General features: G+C 39.8%; 1 protein-coding gene across 1 annotated transcript; it reads left to right on the forward strand.

Annotated features, from left to right (window-relative positions):
* The first annotated feature begins 1,605 nt into the window (after nucleotides 1-1,605).
* trim8b (tripartite motif containing 8b) lies at nucleotides 1,606-14,502 on the forward strand. Its single transcript, XM_079261512.1, has 5 exons — nucleotides 1,606-4,135; nucleotides 11,534-11,629; nucleotides 11,737-12,002; nucleotides 12,156-12,271; nucleotides 12,352-14,502. The coding sequence occupies exons 1-5, from the start codon at nucleotides 3,530-3,532 to the stop codon at nucleotides 13,050-13,052; spliced, it is 1,785 nt and encodes a 594-aa protein (XP_079117638.1). The 5' UTR covers nucleotides 1,606-3,529; the 3' UTR covers nucleotides 13,053-14,502.
* Nucleotides 14,503-15,736: the final 1,234 nt, after the last annotated feature.

The following is a 15,736-nucleotide window of genomic DNA, read 5'->3' on the forward strand; positions in this document are numbered from 1 at the left end:
TTTGTAAAGATCCCACAAATCACTTAAATGACAGCCAGTAATTTTACTGCACTCTTTAACTATGCTTTGTAAACGGTTTCGATTTTTAAGATTTAACATGCCAAACCAGCAAAGAAAAGCAAAGGTAAGAGTTGACTCCACAAAACAGGAATAAAACATTTTCATAAAAACATTGTCAACGTTAAAAAATCTCAATTTACGAAGGAAGTGCATTTTCTGGTGAGCTTTACTACAGACAGCATCAACCTGGGTGTCGAATGTTAATTTACTGTCCAGTACTGTTCCCAAGTACTTGTACTGATGCACCACCTCAACTACCTGTCCATTTATCAGGGCAGGAGGGAGGGCAGGAGTGGATTTCCTAAAATCTATCAACAATTCTTTTGTCTTTGACACATTTATGTGCAGGAAAGAAGACTGACACCACTCAAGAAAGTCAGTCAAGACAGGGCCATGATCAAGAACATCACCAGAGACCATATACTTTTCCATTAGATTTAATAGTAAAGTGTATCCATACTTTTGACATGTATATACCTAGTATAAATAGTAAGGACATCTGTGTTTGTTCAGTTATTTATTTATTGATTGATTTGTTTTTTGCTCTAACAATGCGGCTAATATTATATTGTTGGAAAGCCTATTAATCTCTTTTTCAATATGTTCCAAATTTTTAAGAAAAATGCATTTGTGGGATGAACAGCAGAGTTGAGTATGTATCTTGATGGATGAAGGTCATGTAAAAAAAATACATAATTTACTTTTAGGTATACTGTGAAACAAATGTGCACATACAGTGGAACTACTTTACTACTTAGACAACTTGGTGGCTAGCTAGTCTAGTTAGCCAAATTTATTTTCTTTTTTTTTTTAAACAAAACTTTATTGAAACAACAAACAAAAATACACATTTTATATGCAGTATTGATCAAAATAGGTACAATAAGTCAATACAGATAAGATAAACAAGGTTATATACAAATTAATTAGAATTCAGCTTGAAGTAAGAACAAAAACATGAGAGGGTACAATTTTATGTAACAATGAAATATAGAGTATAAATTATGAAGAGAAGGGATATACACAATTAAAAATGTTTTCATGAAAATTGAAAAGGCTCATATTCTTCATATCGTTTTTAAAGAGTTTCAGAAATTGAAAAAGTGAGTTAATTTCTATTTGGAATAAGGGAAACAGCAGTTGTTTGAGGAATCTTTGTTAATGAATAAAAAATTTGGCTTGTAATATGAAATTGTTAACTACATGTTTAAGAGGTTTATTGTTGGGGTTTTCATAATAGAAAATGATATTGATTAGCTTAAAGGAGTACACAAGGTTCAGACGATAAAATAGGTGACCATTTGAGAACAATTAAAAACATTTTTTTCACACAATCGGAAAATAAATGTGTTACAGTTTCATCTTCTGCCTCACAAAAGGAGCATTTAGCTAGTTGATTGTCTGCCCTCTTCGTCGAAAGACGCTTTTATTTTTTAAATCCCAAGCGGAAGTCGTGATTCATTCAGGTTTTCTTGACATGTTTAAGTCGGCTCGCCTGCATTCTTCTCCTCTCCCTACAGCCTGGCCGATAGAGACAGAAAGAAAAGGGGGGAGAAAACACACATTATTATTCACAATCGTGTTGGATTTTTATGAACCACGGAGTCGACTCACACAGGACACATCCGGCCACCAAACATACCCCCATCCAGACGGCTGCTCCGGACCTACAGTACCGAAAAAAATGTGTTTTATTTTTATTTAAATGACGATACTTTACGTTGATGTATTTGTATATAGATCAGACATCGAAAAGCAGCTTTTGTGAAACAGCTTGCAGCGGCGGATAACTCCTTTTTTCTTAAAAAAAAAAGAAGAAAAAAAAAAAGAAGAGGATTTGCAAGATGGCTGATGACAGCTAGCCCCAACAAGGACAGAAACGCGACGTCCCCTTTAAGATCAGGAGGGTATATTTGTGTATTTTTATTAGTTGAATATATAAATATGGCAGCCTGGAAACAATATGACTATAGCTTATATTAGCAGCAACCATCCCTGTTTGGAAATGGACTCTATCCGGTGTTTATATGTACCTGATCTATGGTAGAAAATGGTAAGGTGACGTCTGAGGTATTTTACGCGATTTAATTTGAGATAAGGAAGTAGATGAATATGTTGTCTGCTAAAGGCTGAGGCTTTTAATAAATGTACACGGTGGAGACCAAAGTGTAAAGGTAGGATAGATCTGGAAAAAATAATGATAGTAATCTTTGTGTGGGTAGAGATTTGATAGATGTGTCGGATGGAGGGGGGGAAGCAAACAGCTCCGCAACAGCAGCCAACATTCCTGCGGATCCTAAAACCCTTTGTTTTGTGCGCAGGAGCTGGACTGGACCATTAAAAACGATTAACTATGCAGTAAACAGCCTCGAAATGATGGCCCGGGTATGATTTCCAGTTTAATGGGATTATAGGGCCCTTTTTTTGTCGATAGAAAACTGGTAGAAAAGCCGAGGCCTTGTGTACAGATATGCGAGCTGTGCCACATAGCTGGTTATTCATCAAATAGAAATGTCGCTTTTATGTCTAATTGATGGACCGGAGGTACCTGTGTTATCCATTTGACCACTACAGCAGCTTTTCATTGCCTACTGCCGAGCCGATGCTGGTTGCATGTTTAGTTAAATCACTGGCGGAGTCTCCTTGAATACTTATTTATGATTCATCGGACAAAAGCATTGCGCTGCGTTGTGATTATTGAAGGATTCAAGCGTCCTTGAGGGCTCGATTAAACAGATTCAGGTTTTAAAAAAAAAAAAAAAAAAAAAAGCGTCCTGTGTGTGAATAGTAATCAGGGTGTGGGCTCCAGCAGTCCTTTCTAATGCTTTTCATGCTTCGTTTGTTGGTCTGAATTGGTCCACAGTCAATCATAATCCGACGTTTAAGTGGGGGGAAGCTCTTTAAGGTAAGGGCCTGAGCAGGCAGCAGAAAAAGATCAAGAGTCTTTTCATGTGTCAGACAGAGACAGATTCATCTCGTGATTGAATGTTATTGTGTAGATAGTGAATTCTCTGTGCCTTGTTTGCATTTTCATGGTTTACCTGTAGCACACGGGCTTTTTGGCTACCAGCAGGCCTATAAACACACAGAAGCTGTGAAGGCAGGCCCTGTGTGATTTAGAGGAAAGGAAAGCACTGTTTCCTGTAATCTGCATCACGTCAGCCTCTTGTTTTATGTGTTGAAATCACCAAGGTGTTGTCATCTTTGCCTGAGGCCTCCTCTTGGTCAGTTTTTACTGGAATTTGCCTTCTTGCTGCATTAATAAGCAATACTCATCTGTCAGGGAGACTCGTCTAATTTGGCCACAAGGGTTGACATAAAAAGACTGATCTTTCAGGACAAGCATTGGGCCATTTTATCTTTTTTTTTCTTTTTTTTTTTTTTGTCACAGCTCATTCTGAGAAAGTGTCAGGTTTCATTAGAGAGACGGAGACCTAGAGGTCTGGGATAAGTGGAAAACTCTTTGTGTATGCCTGCTTGCGCCACGATGGCCTCTGACATGGCTGAGACGTGGAGGAACTGTTTTGAGGAGGAGCTCATCTGCCCCATCTGCCTGCACGTGTTCTCGGATCCCATCCAGCTGCCCTGCAAGCACAACTTCTGCCGGGGCTGCATCAGTGAGGCCTGGGCCAAAGACTCCTCGCTGGCTCGCTGCCCTGAGTGCAATCATGCTTACACACAGAAGCCCAGCCTTGAGAAGAACCACAAACTATCCAACATAGTGGAGAAGTACAACGCCCTGAGCGTGGAGAAGGCCACCACGCCAGCCCTGCAGTGCATCCTGTGTCGCCGAGGCCCACCGCTCCCAGCAGTGAAGGTTTGCCTGCGCTGCAACGCCCCATGCTGCCAATCCCACGTCCAGACACACCTGCAGCAGCCGTGCTCAGCCTTGGGGCACCTGTTGGTGGAGGCGGAGGCGGTGAAGGCCTGGACCTGTCCGCAACACGACGAATACAGGCTGTACCACTGCGAGGCCGAGCAAACGGCAGTGTGTCAGTACTGCTGCTTTGCACGCTGCCACCCCAGCCACGGCCACGCCGTCACCGACGTGGAGCTGCGACGCAACGACATCAGAGTAAGACATGCCAAATACTGCACACACACTTTAAACAACCAGCCATACTTTGAATTCATATTTTATTCATGCTCAGACTCTGAACGAAACAAAAACACGGTAGGATGTCTGACATCTTGCAAGTAGAGCTGAAACAACAGTTTATTATGTATTAAAAGAAAACTACCTTCAGCAAAAATGGCAGGATGTATTTTTTGTTTGGTTATCAGTCGCGTAAACTGAATACTTTTGTGTTTTCGACATTTGGGAAACTGACACTTTTTCCACAACCTGCTGACACAACATACCCCAAACCATTAACTGTGAGAATACCCAGTTATTGCAGCCCTACTTGGAAAAATTGGTGTGTTGCTTCAGCCGTTTTCAATTTTGGTTGTGCAGCACTTTGGTTAGTCCTTCTCCTTTTTTAAATGTGCTTCTAAATAAATTGCCTTGACTTCATCAGTGATCAATAAGTGGCGCCTAAGTGCATTTCTAAAGGCATCACACGAGCCAGGCGAGGTCATTTTTCATCCACTCTGTTGTCAAACGTCAATGGAGCAAAGGGGGGGGGGGGCGTAGTTGAATGTCGTTCTTGCCATGCTAAGGAATTAAAATGGAGGTTTTTCTTTTTAGATCTGATGTTAAATGTGAGTGTTTTTACAAAAAGAAAGACACTTTGAAACGACTGCATCTGGAGTATTTTGACTCGGTCTCGCATTTTATTTTTTTTTTAGTTGTGATCCATTCTAGCCTCCATTCTCATCTGTTGGAATGACAAACAATGCAGTGGAGGGTGGAACAATGAGGGGCCCTCAGAGGGCCTTATCTCCCCAGCACAGGTGCATCCGAGCTCAGGGATCGCCAGTTGGGAGGCTGGGAGGTGGGGGGTGGGCGGCAGAGAAGTCGAGAGGAAGGAGGAATTAAAGTGATTCGTCACTTGCTTCTGCTTTCTACTTAGGTTTTTTTTTTTTTTTTTTTTTTTTTTTTTTTTGGTGGTTGTTTTTTTTTTGTTGTTTTCTTTTATTAACCTCTTCCCTTCCTGGGCGTTTGACACTCAACGTCTCTGGTTCCAGCAGAGGTCGGACTGGTTTTCCTCCCCTTTCTGTTTGGTGTGAGAGGGAACAGTTTAGTCAGGTGGAGAACCACAAAGGCGTCATTGCCAAGTGAGTCATTAAGTTCACCCCAACACCCTGTTTAGATGTCAACCATGACACGGTAGGGTGTAGTTCCTGTTGGTCATACTATGATTCCGCTTTTATTAAAGCTAAATTGTCTTCTGGGACATAAAATAATCATGTTAAGTCTCATCCAATGTTTTATCAGCTGTTGAATAAGAAAAAAGGAGTATTTTGTTAGAATCATTCATTTGAGATAAAAATGATTGTGGGTGAAATGCATGTGTCTCTGGGTTCAATATTTAGCCGCTGGAAATGAAATGGGGTAAACGGTGTAATGGACACTTGCACTGTAACTATTTGTAAGCAGTCTGAGTGGTATCAGCTTTAATATCAGTCTTATTATCGTTTGCATCAGTTTATTATTCAATATCAGAAAATGGCAATCAAAATAAAGACCAAATATAGCTAAAAATTAAATCTAATATTTATGTACTTTGTTATAAAAACAAGGATTAATCAGTTTTTATGTTAATTGTTGGATGTGATTCATTGATCTCATTTTAATGTGTTCTTTAGATTTGGTGACAAAAAAAATCCTTGGCTGCAATGTGGCTTTTTACGTGCTACCTTCCACACTGGACTAGAAACAACGCAGCTTCTGGATTTAGTCTCCAGTGACAAAAATGTATATTCAATATTTATTCTGATGTCAGATGATTCTGCAGTCATCGTGATTAAATGTCTGCTCAGACTCCGGTGATCAGTGGCAATGTGGTGCCCACGTGGACGTCGTTTGTTTTTTTTCTCTTTCATCTATCATGGAAAACATGCTTTTTGTCTCAGTATTTATCCTTTGTAATATCTGTTTCTCTCGATTTATTAAAAAAAAAAAAAAAAAAAAGTATAATTGAAATAGGGCGTGAGGAAAAACGGTGGCAAATGACAGAATTATAAACAACAATAACAAACTTGCTTTTTTGAAGAAAAAAAGCTTAATATGGATTTTTTTTTCAAGGAAATATTAAAACACCTGTTTCAGTTGACTTTGATATAAAAACCTAACTTTCCTGTCTAATCACTTTATCTATTGTTTAACTGGAAAACGTTTGCTTTCCTCATATAGAGCATTTATTATTATGTCCACATAATAAAGTCAGTGCTACGCCCCGTTCTGACACCACCAGTCTGGTTAATTACATCTATTCAAGTTAATGAAAACATGCCTCATTCACATTCCTTGCTTGCTACATTTAGGAAGTTGGCTTCAGATTTGCATGATAATTTTATAGAAACCTCTTTTCTGCCACTGACCTCTGCTGCTTTATATTGTTATAAGCAGACAAACAAACCATTTTTTCTCTCTTTTAAAAAAAATGAAAAAAATTTCATGAATGCACCAGTTGTCGTGGTTAAAAAAACAAAAAAACAACTATTAGATATACTTTATATTCAGCATGATTGGAAACATCCATTTGCTAGGTAGGTCCAACCAATTCTTTGACTTTTACTGTATCTTCCCATCTTCAATGGGGTAAACTTATCAAATCAGCTGTCAGAATTAGAAAAATTATCATGTGTATGTGCAGATTAGCATCATTATCAAATATTTTAGTTAAGTAAAAGCTCAGTTTACTATCGCCCAGTTTGAGTGTAAAGTAATTAAATAAAACTGGGTCATCTAATTCTGTAAACTCCAACAGAGTTTCATTCAATAAGTTGTTTGTATTTTGCACTTTTACTACACCGTGGTTAAAATTTTACTCCAAATACCTTCATCAGTTTAATCTGATTAAAGCCTTTGTATTTAATCTGATTAATGCATATTTAAGTTGAATGGTTGAATTATAAAAAAAAAAAAAAAAAAAAAAAGAACATCTGCAAAATGGTAAACTTGCTTTGAAATCATCCAGAAAAAGCATCCATATAGCATGTTAGCTTTTATTTTTTGGAGGAAGAACAAGATACAGATGTGAATTTATTCTTTAGTTTACAGTTTTTAAATATAAGAATAAAACAACTAAATAAGTAAAATTTTAATAGGGAAGGAAAAAAAAAAAAGGGCGATCTGATGTAGGTGTCATCTCGCTGACCTCCACTTCGAACGATTTCCTGGAGAAACTATTTGTGTAAATTACAGGAAGATAATGAAATGCGGCTGATTTAAGGCCCCCATCATATCAGCTTTTTATAATCCTTAAATGTTTTTAAAATATTCCCCATCACACGGAGTGCCCATATATCCGCCATGATGAATGTGATTAATGTGCACATACAGATACATCCCCCTACAGCCCTCACGCTGCTCTTCACCTCTGTTTTAAAGCCCCCCACCCACCCAAATTCACCTCCCTCACGCCAGCCACCAGCCACCTCTGGCAAGGGCCGACCTTCCCTCTGGAGCCTCCTCTACAGCTCTGATGGAAAAGACACTGTGGGGATATGACAGCTAAAAAGTGCCCTCCCCTTGTTTTTCACCCTCCCCGAGAGGTATCCCATACATTTAGCTGGAACCCCGCCCTCCAACCCCCGCCGCAAAGCTTCGACTCCTTCAACCCTGCTCTCCAACCCACCAACACCCCCACCCCTCTGGCTTCTGCTCAGAGCCTAACTCAATCAGTCAGCACAACCAGGTCACCGTCCTGGATCTAACCACGCTGATTGTGTGTGTGTGTGTGTGTGTGGGTAAGAGAGAGAGAGAGAGAGAGAGCTATCTAGGGCAATGATTCCCAACCATGTGCTGCTGAGGCCTAAGACTAGGCAGGATTTTTTAAAAGCTGCCCTATCGCTAATGATAAAATCAGCTGCTCTTGGTTGGAATGACTGTAAGTGGTGATGATGAGGATGACGATGATGATGGCATGTGAAGAAACATTCAGCATGTGAACAACTGATCATTCGCTGGATGGACTGATGAGGATTCAGTCTATTTCTTAAAGCCTGGTGGTGACACTCGGTACACACTTTGGTCCAGATTCAAAATGGCTTTTCACATTATTTAGATTTTAGATCTTTTTCTGAGGTAATTCTGTTTGTAGACTCAGCATTAGAGTTTTGTGTTTGGAGAAATTATCTTTACAAATATTAGGATTTACATCTGAGATGGCGTTTATATGCACACCATAAGTCTGATCATTTCCTGATTTCTGGAGTTATCAGATGATTCAAGGGATCATGTAAACAGCAAAAATCTGATTTGCTTCATCAGATATCTGCCATTATCTGATTATGATCAGTGACAATATGCTTTTGTCCCGATTCGATTCCGTTTTTTTTTTGGTGCCGATTCAATTTAAATTGCGATTCTCACAATTCTTAGATATTGCTGATTTTTGTAGATTAAAAACATTATGCCCGTCATTTTTCTTGATTTCAATTAGGAAAAAACAACACATTAGCCAGACCATTAGGCAATAAAGCCTAAGAAGAAAAGTAAAAAGATCAATAAAAATGACAAAAATCTTATCATGGATTATTTTTATTTATTTGAAAAAAAGTTTTTTTTTTCATAAAAGAAAATCAATTTTAAAATTGTGAAGCAAAACTGTTTTTTTTTTCCTTTTTTATTTTCCAACCCCAAATGGTCAGTTGGATTTACACATTCAGATTTCTCCCCAGTACTCCGATATCTTCATGTATACATGTCTGTATATCCAATTAATTTTCTGTTTATACATCTGTGCAAAAGAATCTTATTAACAGAGGATGTTAGGAAGGAAAAAAAAAGACTAAAGCTTTATAGTTGCTCTGTTCAGAAGTTGATCTGCCATCATGGTTGAGACATATTTTATTAAAAGAGATTATTAAGGATTTTCTTTTCAATTAATTGTTTAATACGATAAATATTGAAATTAAGCACCTTTAACATTCCTAGTTTATATAGCACATTTAATGACAAATGTTCTTAATAAAGGAAAAAATAATAATAATCAAAACAATAAAAAAAACAAAAAAAAAAACATAATAGTTATGTAAATACAATGTAGTTAAATGAAACACAATGATCCCAAACCCAGCTGGAGCGACTGGAGGGACTGGAGCTCAGAAGGAAGAGCGTTCATCTACCAGTTGAAAGATTGGTAATTTGATTCCAGCTTTCCCAGAATACATGTCTAATTGTCCTTGGGCAAGGCACTGAACTTCACATTGCCTTTGATGTGCTCATCAGTGTAGAAATGTGTGTAATAAGTGCTACTGTGTAGATAATGCTTCAGAAGGGCTGTGTGAGAGTTTTTGCTAATGGCTGGAAGTGGCTTATAAAGTAAAGCTGATTTGACTGGTCAGAAAAGACAAAAAAAAACAGATTTTAAGTACAGTTCATAGCTTACATGTAGATTACAAATTCATCCATGGTGGTAAAGAAAATCCTCATTCCTGCTAATTTTCTAGCATCCAGTAAAGATTTTTAGAACCAGCAGAATTGGGGATTAATTTCTTAAAAGCCTTGCAATCTTTTTTTTTAATTTTTTTTTTTTTTAGTTATTTTTGCCTTTTTCAAATACAAAAAAACCGCTAATATGAAGAATTTTACTCACATGACTGATGACCAAAGGAATATTTTATATTTCTTTTAGTTTTGTTGCATGTAGGCAGTTAATTTGCTGCTTGTTTTTAGCATAATTCATCTAAAGGTAAAACTTTTTGTGACAAAGCTCATTTGAAAACAAAATGGCTCACAATTCACTTTTCATCTACCTGGAACTACAGCTAGTTTTTTTTTTTGCTAGGTACATTCATTCATTTTCTGAACCTCTGAGGGTCGCGGGGGAGCTGGAGCCTTTTGGGCGACAGGCAGGGTACACCCTGGACAGCTCGCCAGTCCATCGCAGGGCCACACAGAGACAAACAACCACTCACGCACACACTCACTCACTCCTATGGGCGAGTAACTAGAGTAACTAATTAACGTAACATGCATGTCTTTGGATGGTGGGAGGAAGCCGGAGTACCCGGAGAGAACCCACACATACACAGGGAGAACATGCAAACTCCACACAGAAAGGCCACTGACCGAACCCAAGGATCAAACCAGTGACCTTCTTGCTGTGAGGCCACAGTGCTAACCACTGTTCCACTGTGCAACCATGATGGTACATTTAAGCTAAAATGTGGATGGTCTCTGATTACTTTCTTTTAGCATACTTAAAAATTGAAATAGATTTGTCTGAAAGAAAAATGACCTCGCTGGCGATCACTATTTTTTAACCTTGGAAAAATAGTTTTGCCCTAAAATCATCTCAATCAATCATCCTAAATGATTTGCTCGGTTTATCTGCTGGCTAATCATCCATCCCCTGCGCCCTCTTAGCATATTAAGACAAAGAAAAGGCATGATGTCGATATAGTGTCCACTCTTTTTTTTATTTGTGGTACAATTAAACTATCACAGTGAAATGCAAATATATCGATAGTAGCACATGTCTGTCAGCTACAAAGTCAAAGAACCTGCAGGCTTTGTACAGACTCATCAAACTAATGCAGAGGTTTACTGAGGAGATGAATGATGCCTGTCGGTACCTGGCACTGGCACCTGGTTCAGGTCTGCTAAATAAGGGTCACAAGCTGTGAGCACCATTGTAAGCTCATATTGATGGTTTTTTTGGGGGGGAGGGGGTTAGCTAATCCTGCTCTGCACCATTTTGTCAGTGTGCTTCTCCTACCATTAAATGTTTAACAGGGAATATTCACATTTTACATTAAATATTAACAAGGACGGTCAGCCAAACTGTGTCAATGGCATTCCAGCTTTCAGGGAGACCATGTGAATTGTTGATCTCATGCAGTCGTTTCTTGTTTCATTCCCCACACAAGCTGAGCCGATGAGAGTCTGAGCGTTTGTCTCCTGTTGTTTACATGCTATCATCATCCCAAAAATAACAGGTGCTGTTGCCACAACATTGCCACAGCTCAGTGCAGCTTCCACTGCGTAAATCCATGCATTTCAGAGAAAAACGTTCCCGGACAGAAGAGGGGAGAAGAGGAACACTGAGGGGAGCTGCTGGGAGTTTTTTTTTGGTTTTTTTTTTTTTTCTGCCCATTTATCTATCTCTGCTCGCTGCCCCCGGCTCTCCCAGCATTGGTCCTCCCTCACCAATGCAAACACAAAATAGCTGTTGGTTGCTATGACAGCATCCCCCTCCCTCCTCCCCCTCAGGGATTGTGTGTTGGATGGAGACTAAATTAGCCAGCTCCCGGATTCTAATATCTCTGGTATGGGGAGGGGATGCTTGTGGCTAACTGAGGTCAAAACTTTCCAAAGCCTAACACTTTTTTAAAATTTTTTTATTTTCTTGCTTCTCAGCAAAACCTGTTAAGACAGCAGGAGTGCGTGGAGGAGCGAGTGCAGGAGATCGAAGAGCAGCTTTGCAAACTCGACTCTGACAAGTGTGTGGTGGAGGTACGTTTAAAGCGCCATGTTCTGCCAGCCGTATTTTCCACATTTAATTTTAATTTTGAGTGGATTGATGTTTTTTTTTTTTGTTGTTTTTTTTTGTTCCCCTACAGGACAGGGTGTGTGAGCTGAAAGAGGAGGTTCGCCTGCAGTACCAGCGGATGCACCAGCTCCTTGAAGAGGATCTTGGCCGTACTCTGGAGGCTCTGGATCGGGCTCAGGCTCGATTTTGTCAGGAAAATGCAGCCCAGGTTTTGGCACTTGGAGAGCAGCGCCACGAAGCCCAGAAGCTGCTGAGCTCTATCCACACTGCTTTCAGTAAGGCGGAGGAGCTGAGCTTCATGAAAAACACCAAGCCTGTTAAAATCCTCACAGACAGGTGAGAGAACAAATGTGTACAGTTCTTTAAAAATGTCCGATTCTCCTTTTTTTTAATACTTTTTTTCTTTTGTGCCATGGGGTCTGTCATTTAGAGGCAGTGCTTCCAGACTTCTTATCTTGAGATTTGCATGTCTTTTCGCACCTTTTGCAGGTCTCAGGCATGTGTGGGCAGCAGTCTCCCTCCTTACAAAGTCGGGAATCTAAACTCTAAACTATTTCTATCCGAGATATCTAAAAGAGAGAAGAGCTTAAAAAGAACACTTGAAGGTAAGAATTAAAAACTCCTTTCATGCTTTACTGCATGTCATTGAAGGTGGTTTTATTTTAATCGCCTCTTATTTTCTCAGTTCCTCTTACTCCTCCGTCGACGTTCCTGCAGTCTGTTCCTGCATTTCCCAGTGGTCAGAGCTCGGGCTCGGGAGCAGAGAAACGAAAGCATTCCACTGCCTTCCCAGAGGGAAATGGGAGCGCTGGGAAGAACGCAGCTCCAGGTTTTAAAGACTCGTCCTCCTCTTCCTCGTCATCTTCCTCGTCGTTAGCAAAACAGCCCTACCTGGGCTCCGGTTCCGCCTCTGGAGAAGGCCAGTCCACCAATCAGCAGCCTCTCGGCCCCTGTGCCCCGCCTCACATCAGCGAGAGTGGCAGCGCAGGAAGTGGAAGTGGCTCGTTGACCAGTCACCATTCAGGCTCCGTGTTTGGTTCCTCACACTTTCCTCCCGGAGGCAGCAGCTCCTCACACTCCTCCCAGCAGGCCGTGCTCCCTCAGTACGGGGGCCGGAAGATCCTGGTGTGTACTATGGATAACTGCTACTGCTCTGGAGTGCCATCCGTGTCAGGCCACCGCAGCCATCCTCCATACCCACGTTCAGGTTCCTTTCCCTGGGTCAGCCCCCAGGACTACCCCCCTCCTCCTGGTCTGGCCTCTGGAGGTCCATCCATGCAGGGCTTGGCAGTGAGGGACTGGATAGATGCCTCACAGACGCACAGACATGCAGATTTCTACGGGCTGTATGGGCAGCCTTCTACAAAGCACTACGTCACCAGTTAACACTGCAAACACACACACACACACACACACACACACACACACACACATAAGAGACAGGCACCCAAATAGCACATCTTTACCTACTTATTTACTAGGGGAAAATGCAGATACACTATACACACACTAGAATAAATGTTTATATCTGTACACACATTCGGGGGCAGGGTTTATCTCTAGTTTGTTTTTCTTCCTTTATTTTCAATCAGTGATTCATGTATTGTATTATAGGCGAAACGGATAAGCAGCCAGCTGCTCACTGTGGTACAGCTTGGCTCGGCATTCAACACAAACAAAAGATGATAAAGAAAAGTCTGTAAAGGAAAAGATGAGATGCAGTTTTTTTTTTAATTATTATTATTATTTATAGACTAGTTGACTGATTGGAAACAAACTGTTTCAAGAAAATATTCTCATGCTTCCTCATGGCTTCTCAGTGAAGCTAAAGGGAAGAGGAATAACGATACCGTGCAGTGTTGAGCTCTCCAGTTTCAGCACACTGATATAATTGCCCCTCCAGTTGTACCGAGGCCAACTGCCTTATGTTATTAGCTTCATATTTTTTCTCCACATAGCTGACTTTGATAGATAGATCCTTTTAAAGAGGGACTGCAGTTCCTTCCTGTCTCTTGATTTTTAATCAACTTGGCACTTATTCCTTTCTTTGCTGAGTTCAGGGATGGATTGTACAGCTTCAACACAAAAGGCTCTTCCATTGGAACACCCACAATGCACTTGTGGGCGCCTTCCTATGCCGGGACTCCAGATGTTGACCTGCAGAGAGACGGCAGAATTGCATCAGATGGGCTGGTTAACTCCAGTCCTGGGTTTTTGAGAATTCTGCACTTGTACCTAGCACTCCATCCTGCTGCCATAGAAGGACAGAAAAGATTATCAAGACTGTATCCATTTTGTGATTTGCTATGGCTTTGTGTTATTTGGTACATCTACATGTGTCATGCTCGTCTACAGAGACTATTTGATTGTAGAGAAAAAGGCAAGACTCAACAGACCAAACTAATCAAGCATTTGGATGATCTAATGATGCTGTAATTGTATTTCCTGCAGGGCAAAGATGTCACTTCCTCTCAATAAGCACACAAGGTCTTGGCTTCCTGATTGCGGCTAAAAGCATGCAAGGAAGAGTTTTTTGTTTTTTTTAAGCACTCAAAAAGAAGATCAATGAGGGAAAAACTGTAAGCTGTTTAAAATGAGTGTATGAACAAAACAACTGGTGGGAGGAAACTTTTTCATGAACTTTTTGTAAAAGAGCGAGACTGGACAGAAAGATGTAAGCAACGGTTCTTTATCCTAAAAAGGAGCTGTTACAACAGCTAACATTTAGAGAAAAAAAATCTTTTTTTGTAAATATTTTGTGAAATGGAAAAATTACAGATGTGATTTGGAGAAGGGTTCCAAATAAACGAATTTAATCTGGTCTTTGGTGTTAAATGTCCATGTGGGAAACCATCATCCCATTTAAAGGAAAGAGGTAATTGTTCTATATTTTTGTAACAGAAATTAAATCCTAAAAAATAGAACAAATCCAACAAAGTGTACTTAAATATGTCTTGTTGCAGTTGTTCCCCAATGTAAAGTCCATTTCACTGCTCTAAAGATGTAAATCCTCTGAGAGACAACGTAGTTTTATCCAATAAAAACCACTTACAGAAGCAATACTGTGTGAGGTGCCAAATAGCAAAACTTGGCATTTTAACACACTTAAATATTTTTGTTGTAAACGAGGGAAAAGTGTTAACGTGCCTCCTAATTTAAAGATGTGGTCACCTTCCATCCATATGTATTTTTAAGGAAAGTTGAGCTCCTGTCCACATACAGGTATGTACACCTATAGGAGCAGATTGGCAGTTTGTTAACCCTTTCATGCATAGTGTCCACTACGGGGGGCAGCCCTTGTTTCTAAGTATATGCATAGGAGTGGATCGTATATTTGCAAATTAGCCACTTGAGTGGGCATTAGTTATAATATAATACACTGCAATGCACTGAAGAATAAATAAATGTATTATCAGATGTCATACATACACAAACATGGTAATTGCCTCGGTGATGGATGGGAATAGGAAATAAAACAGCTTTTTGTGATAGCCTAGATAAATAAAGAGCAGAATATTTTATAAATATATACTGAATGGCTAAAAATAAAATGAATAGGAAGCCAAAAAGTATTAAATGTGATTGTAGGAATAAAATATTCTATAGGTAAAATATGTGGTGCTGTTTTTCACCAATCAACACATCAGAGGGATAATCCATATGTGCATCTCATCCCTCCAATGTGAAAGTGAATTAAATCGAATGGAGAAAAATATAATTGTCATTATAAATACCCCCCACCACCCACCCCAAGTAATTCCAATAATGTAAGCCAATGAAACTCTCAACAATTGTAAAAATGAATTGACTCACTTTGTCACCAAGCTGGTAACTTTCCTGTAGTGCTCAGCACCACAAGGCATTGGTTATTGGTTATTGCTTACATACAAAACAGCTTTAATGAATAGTTAGAAATATACTTTTTTTTTTTTTTTGTCTTATCCCACGTTTTCCACCCGCCTGATGTATTTGTACAAGCTCTTATTAACCAGTAGAAGGTAACCAATCACTGAACCTTATCCCCCGGGACATCACAAGGATTTCCAAGTAGAAAAAAACTCTCTAAAACA

Source organism: Telmatherina bonti, assembly GCF_933228915.1.
Source record: "Telmatherina bonti genome assembly, chromosome: 21".
Lineage (NCBI taxonomy): Eukaryota > Metazoa > Chordata > Actinopteri > Atheriniformes > Telmatherinidae > Telmatherina > Telmatherina bonti.

Excerpts from the sequence above, each read along its gene's own strand:
- trim8b (XM_079261512.1), top strand. The coding sequence starts at position 3,530 with ATGCCTGCTTGCGCCACGATGGCCTCTGACATGGCTGAGACGTGGAGG. Across the intron at positions 4,136-11,533 it reads TGCGACGCAACGACATCAGA|CAAAACCTGTTAAGACAGCA; the intron begins GTAAGACATGCC and ends CTTGCTTCTCAG. Across the intron at positions 11,630-11,736 it reads CTGACAAGTGTGTGGTGGAG|GACAGGGTGTGTGAGCTGAA; the intron begins GTACGTTTAAAG and ends GTTCCCCTACAG.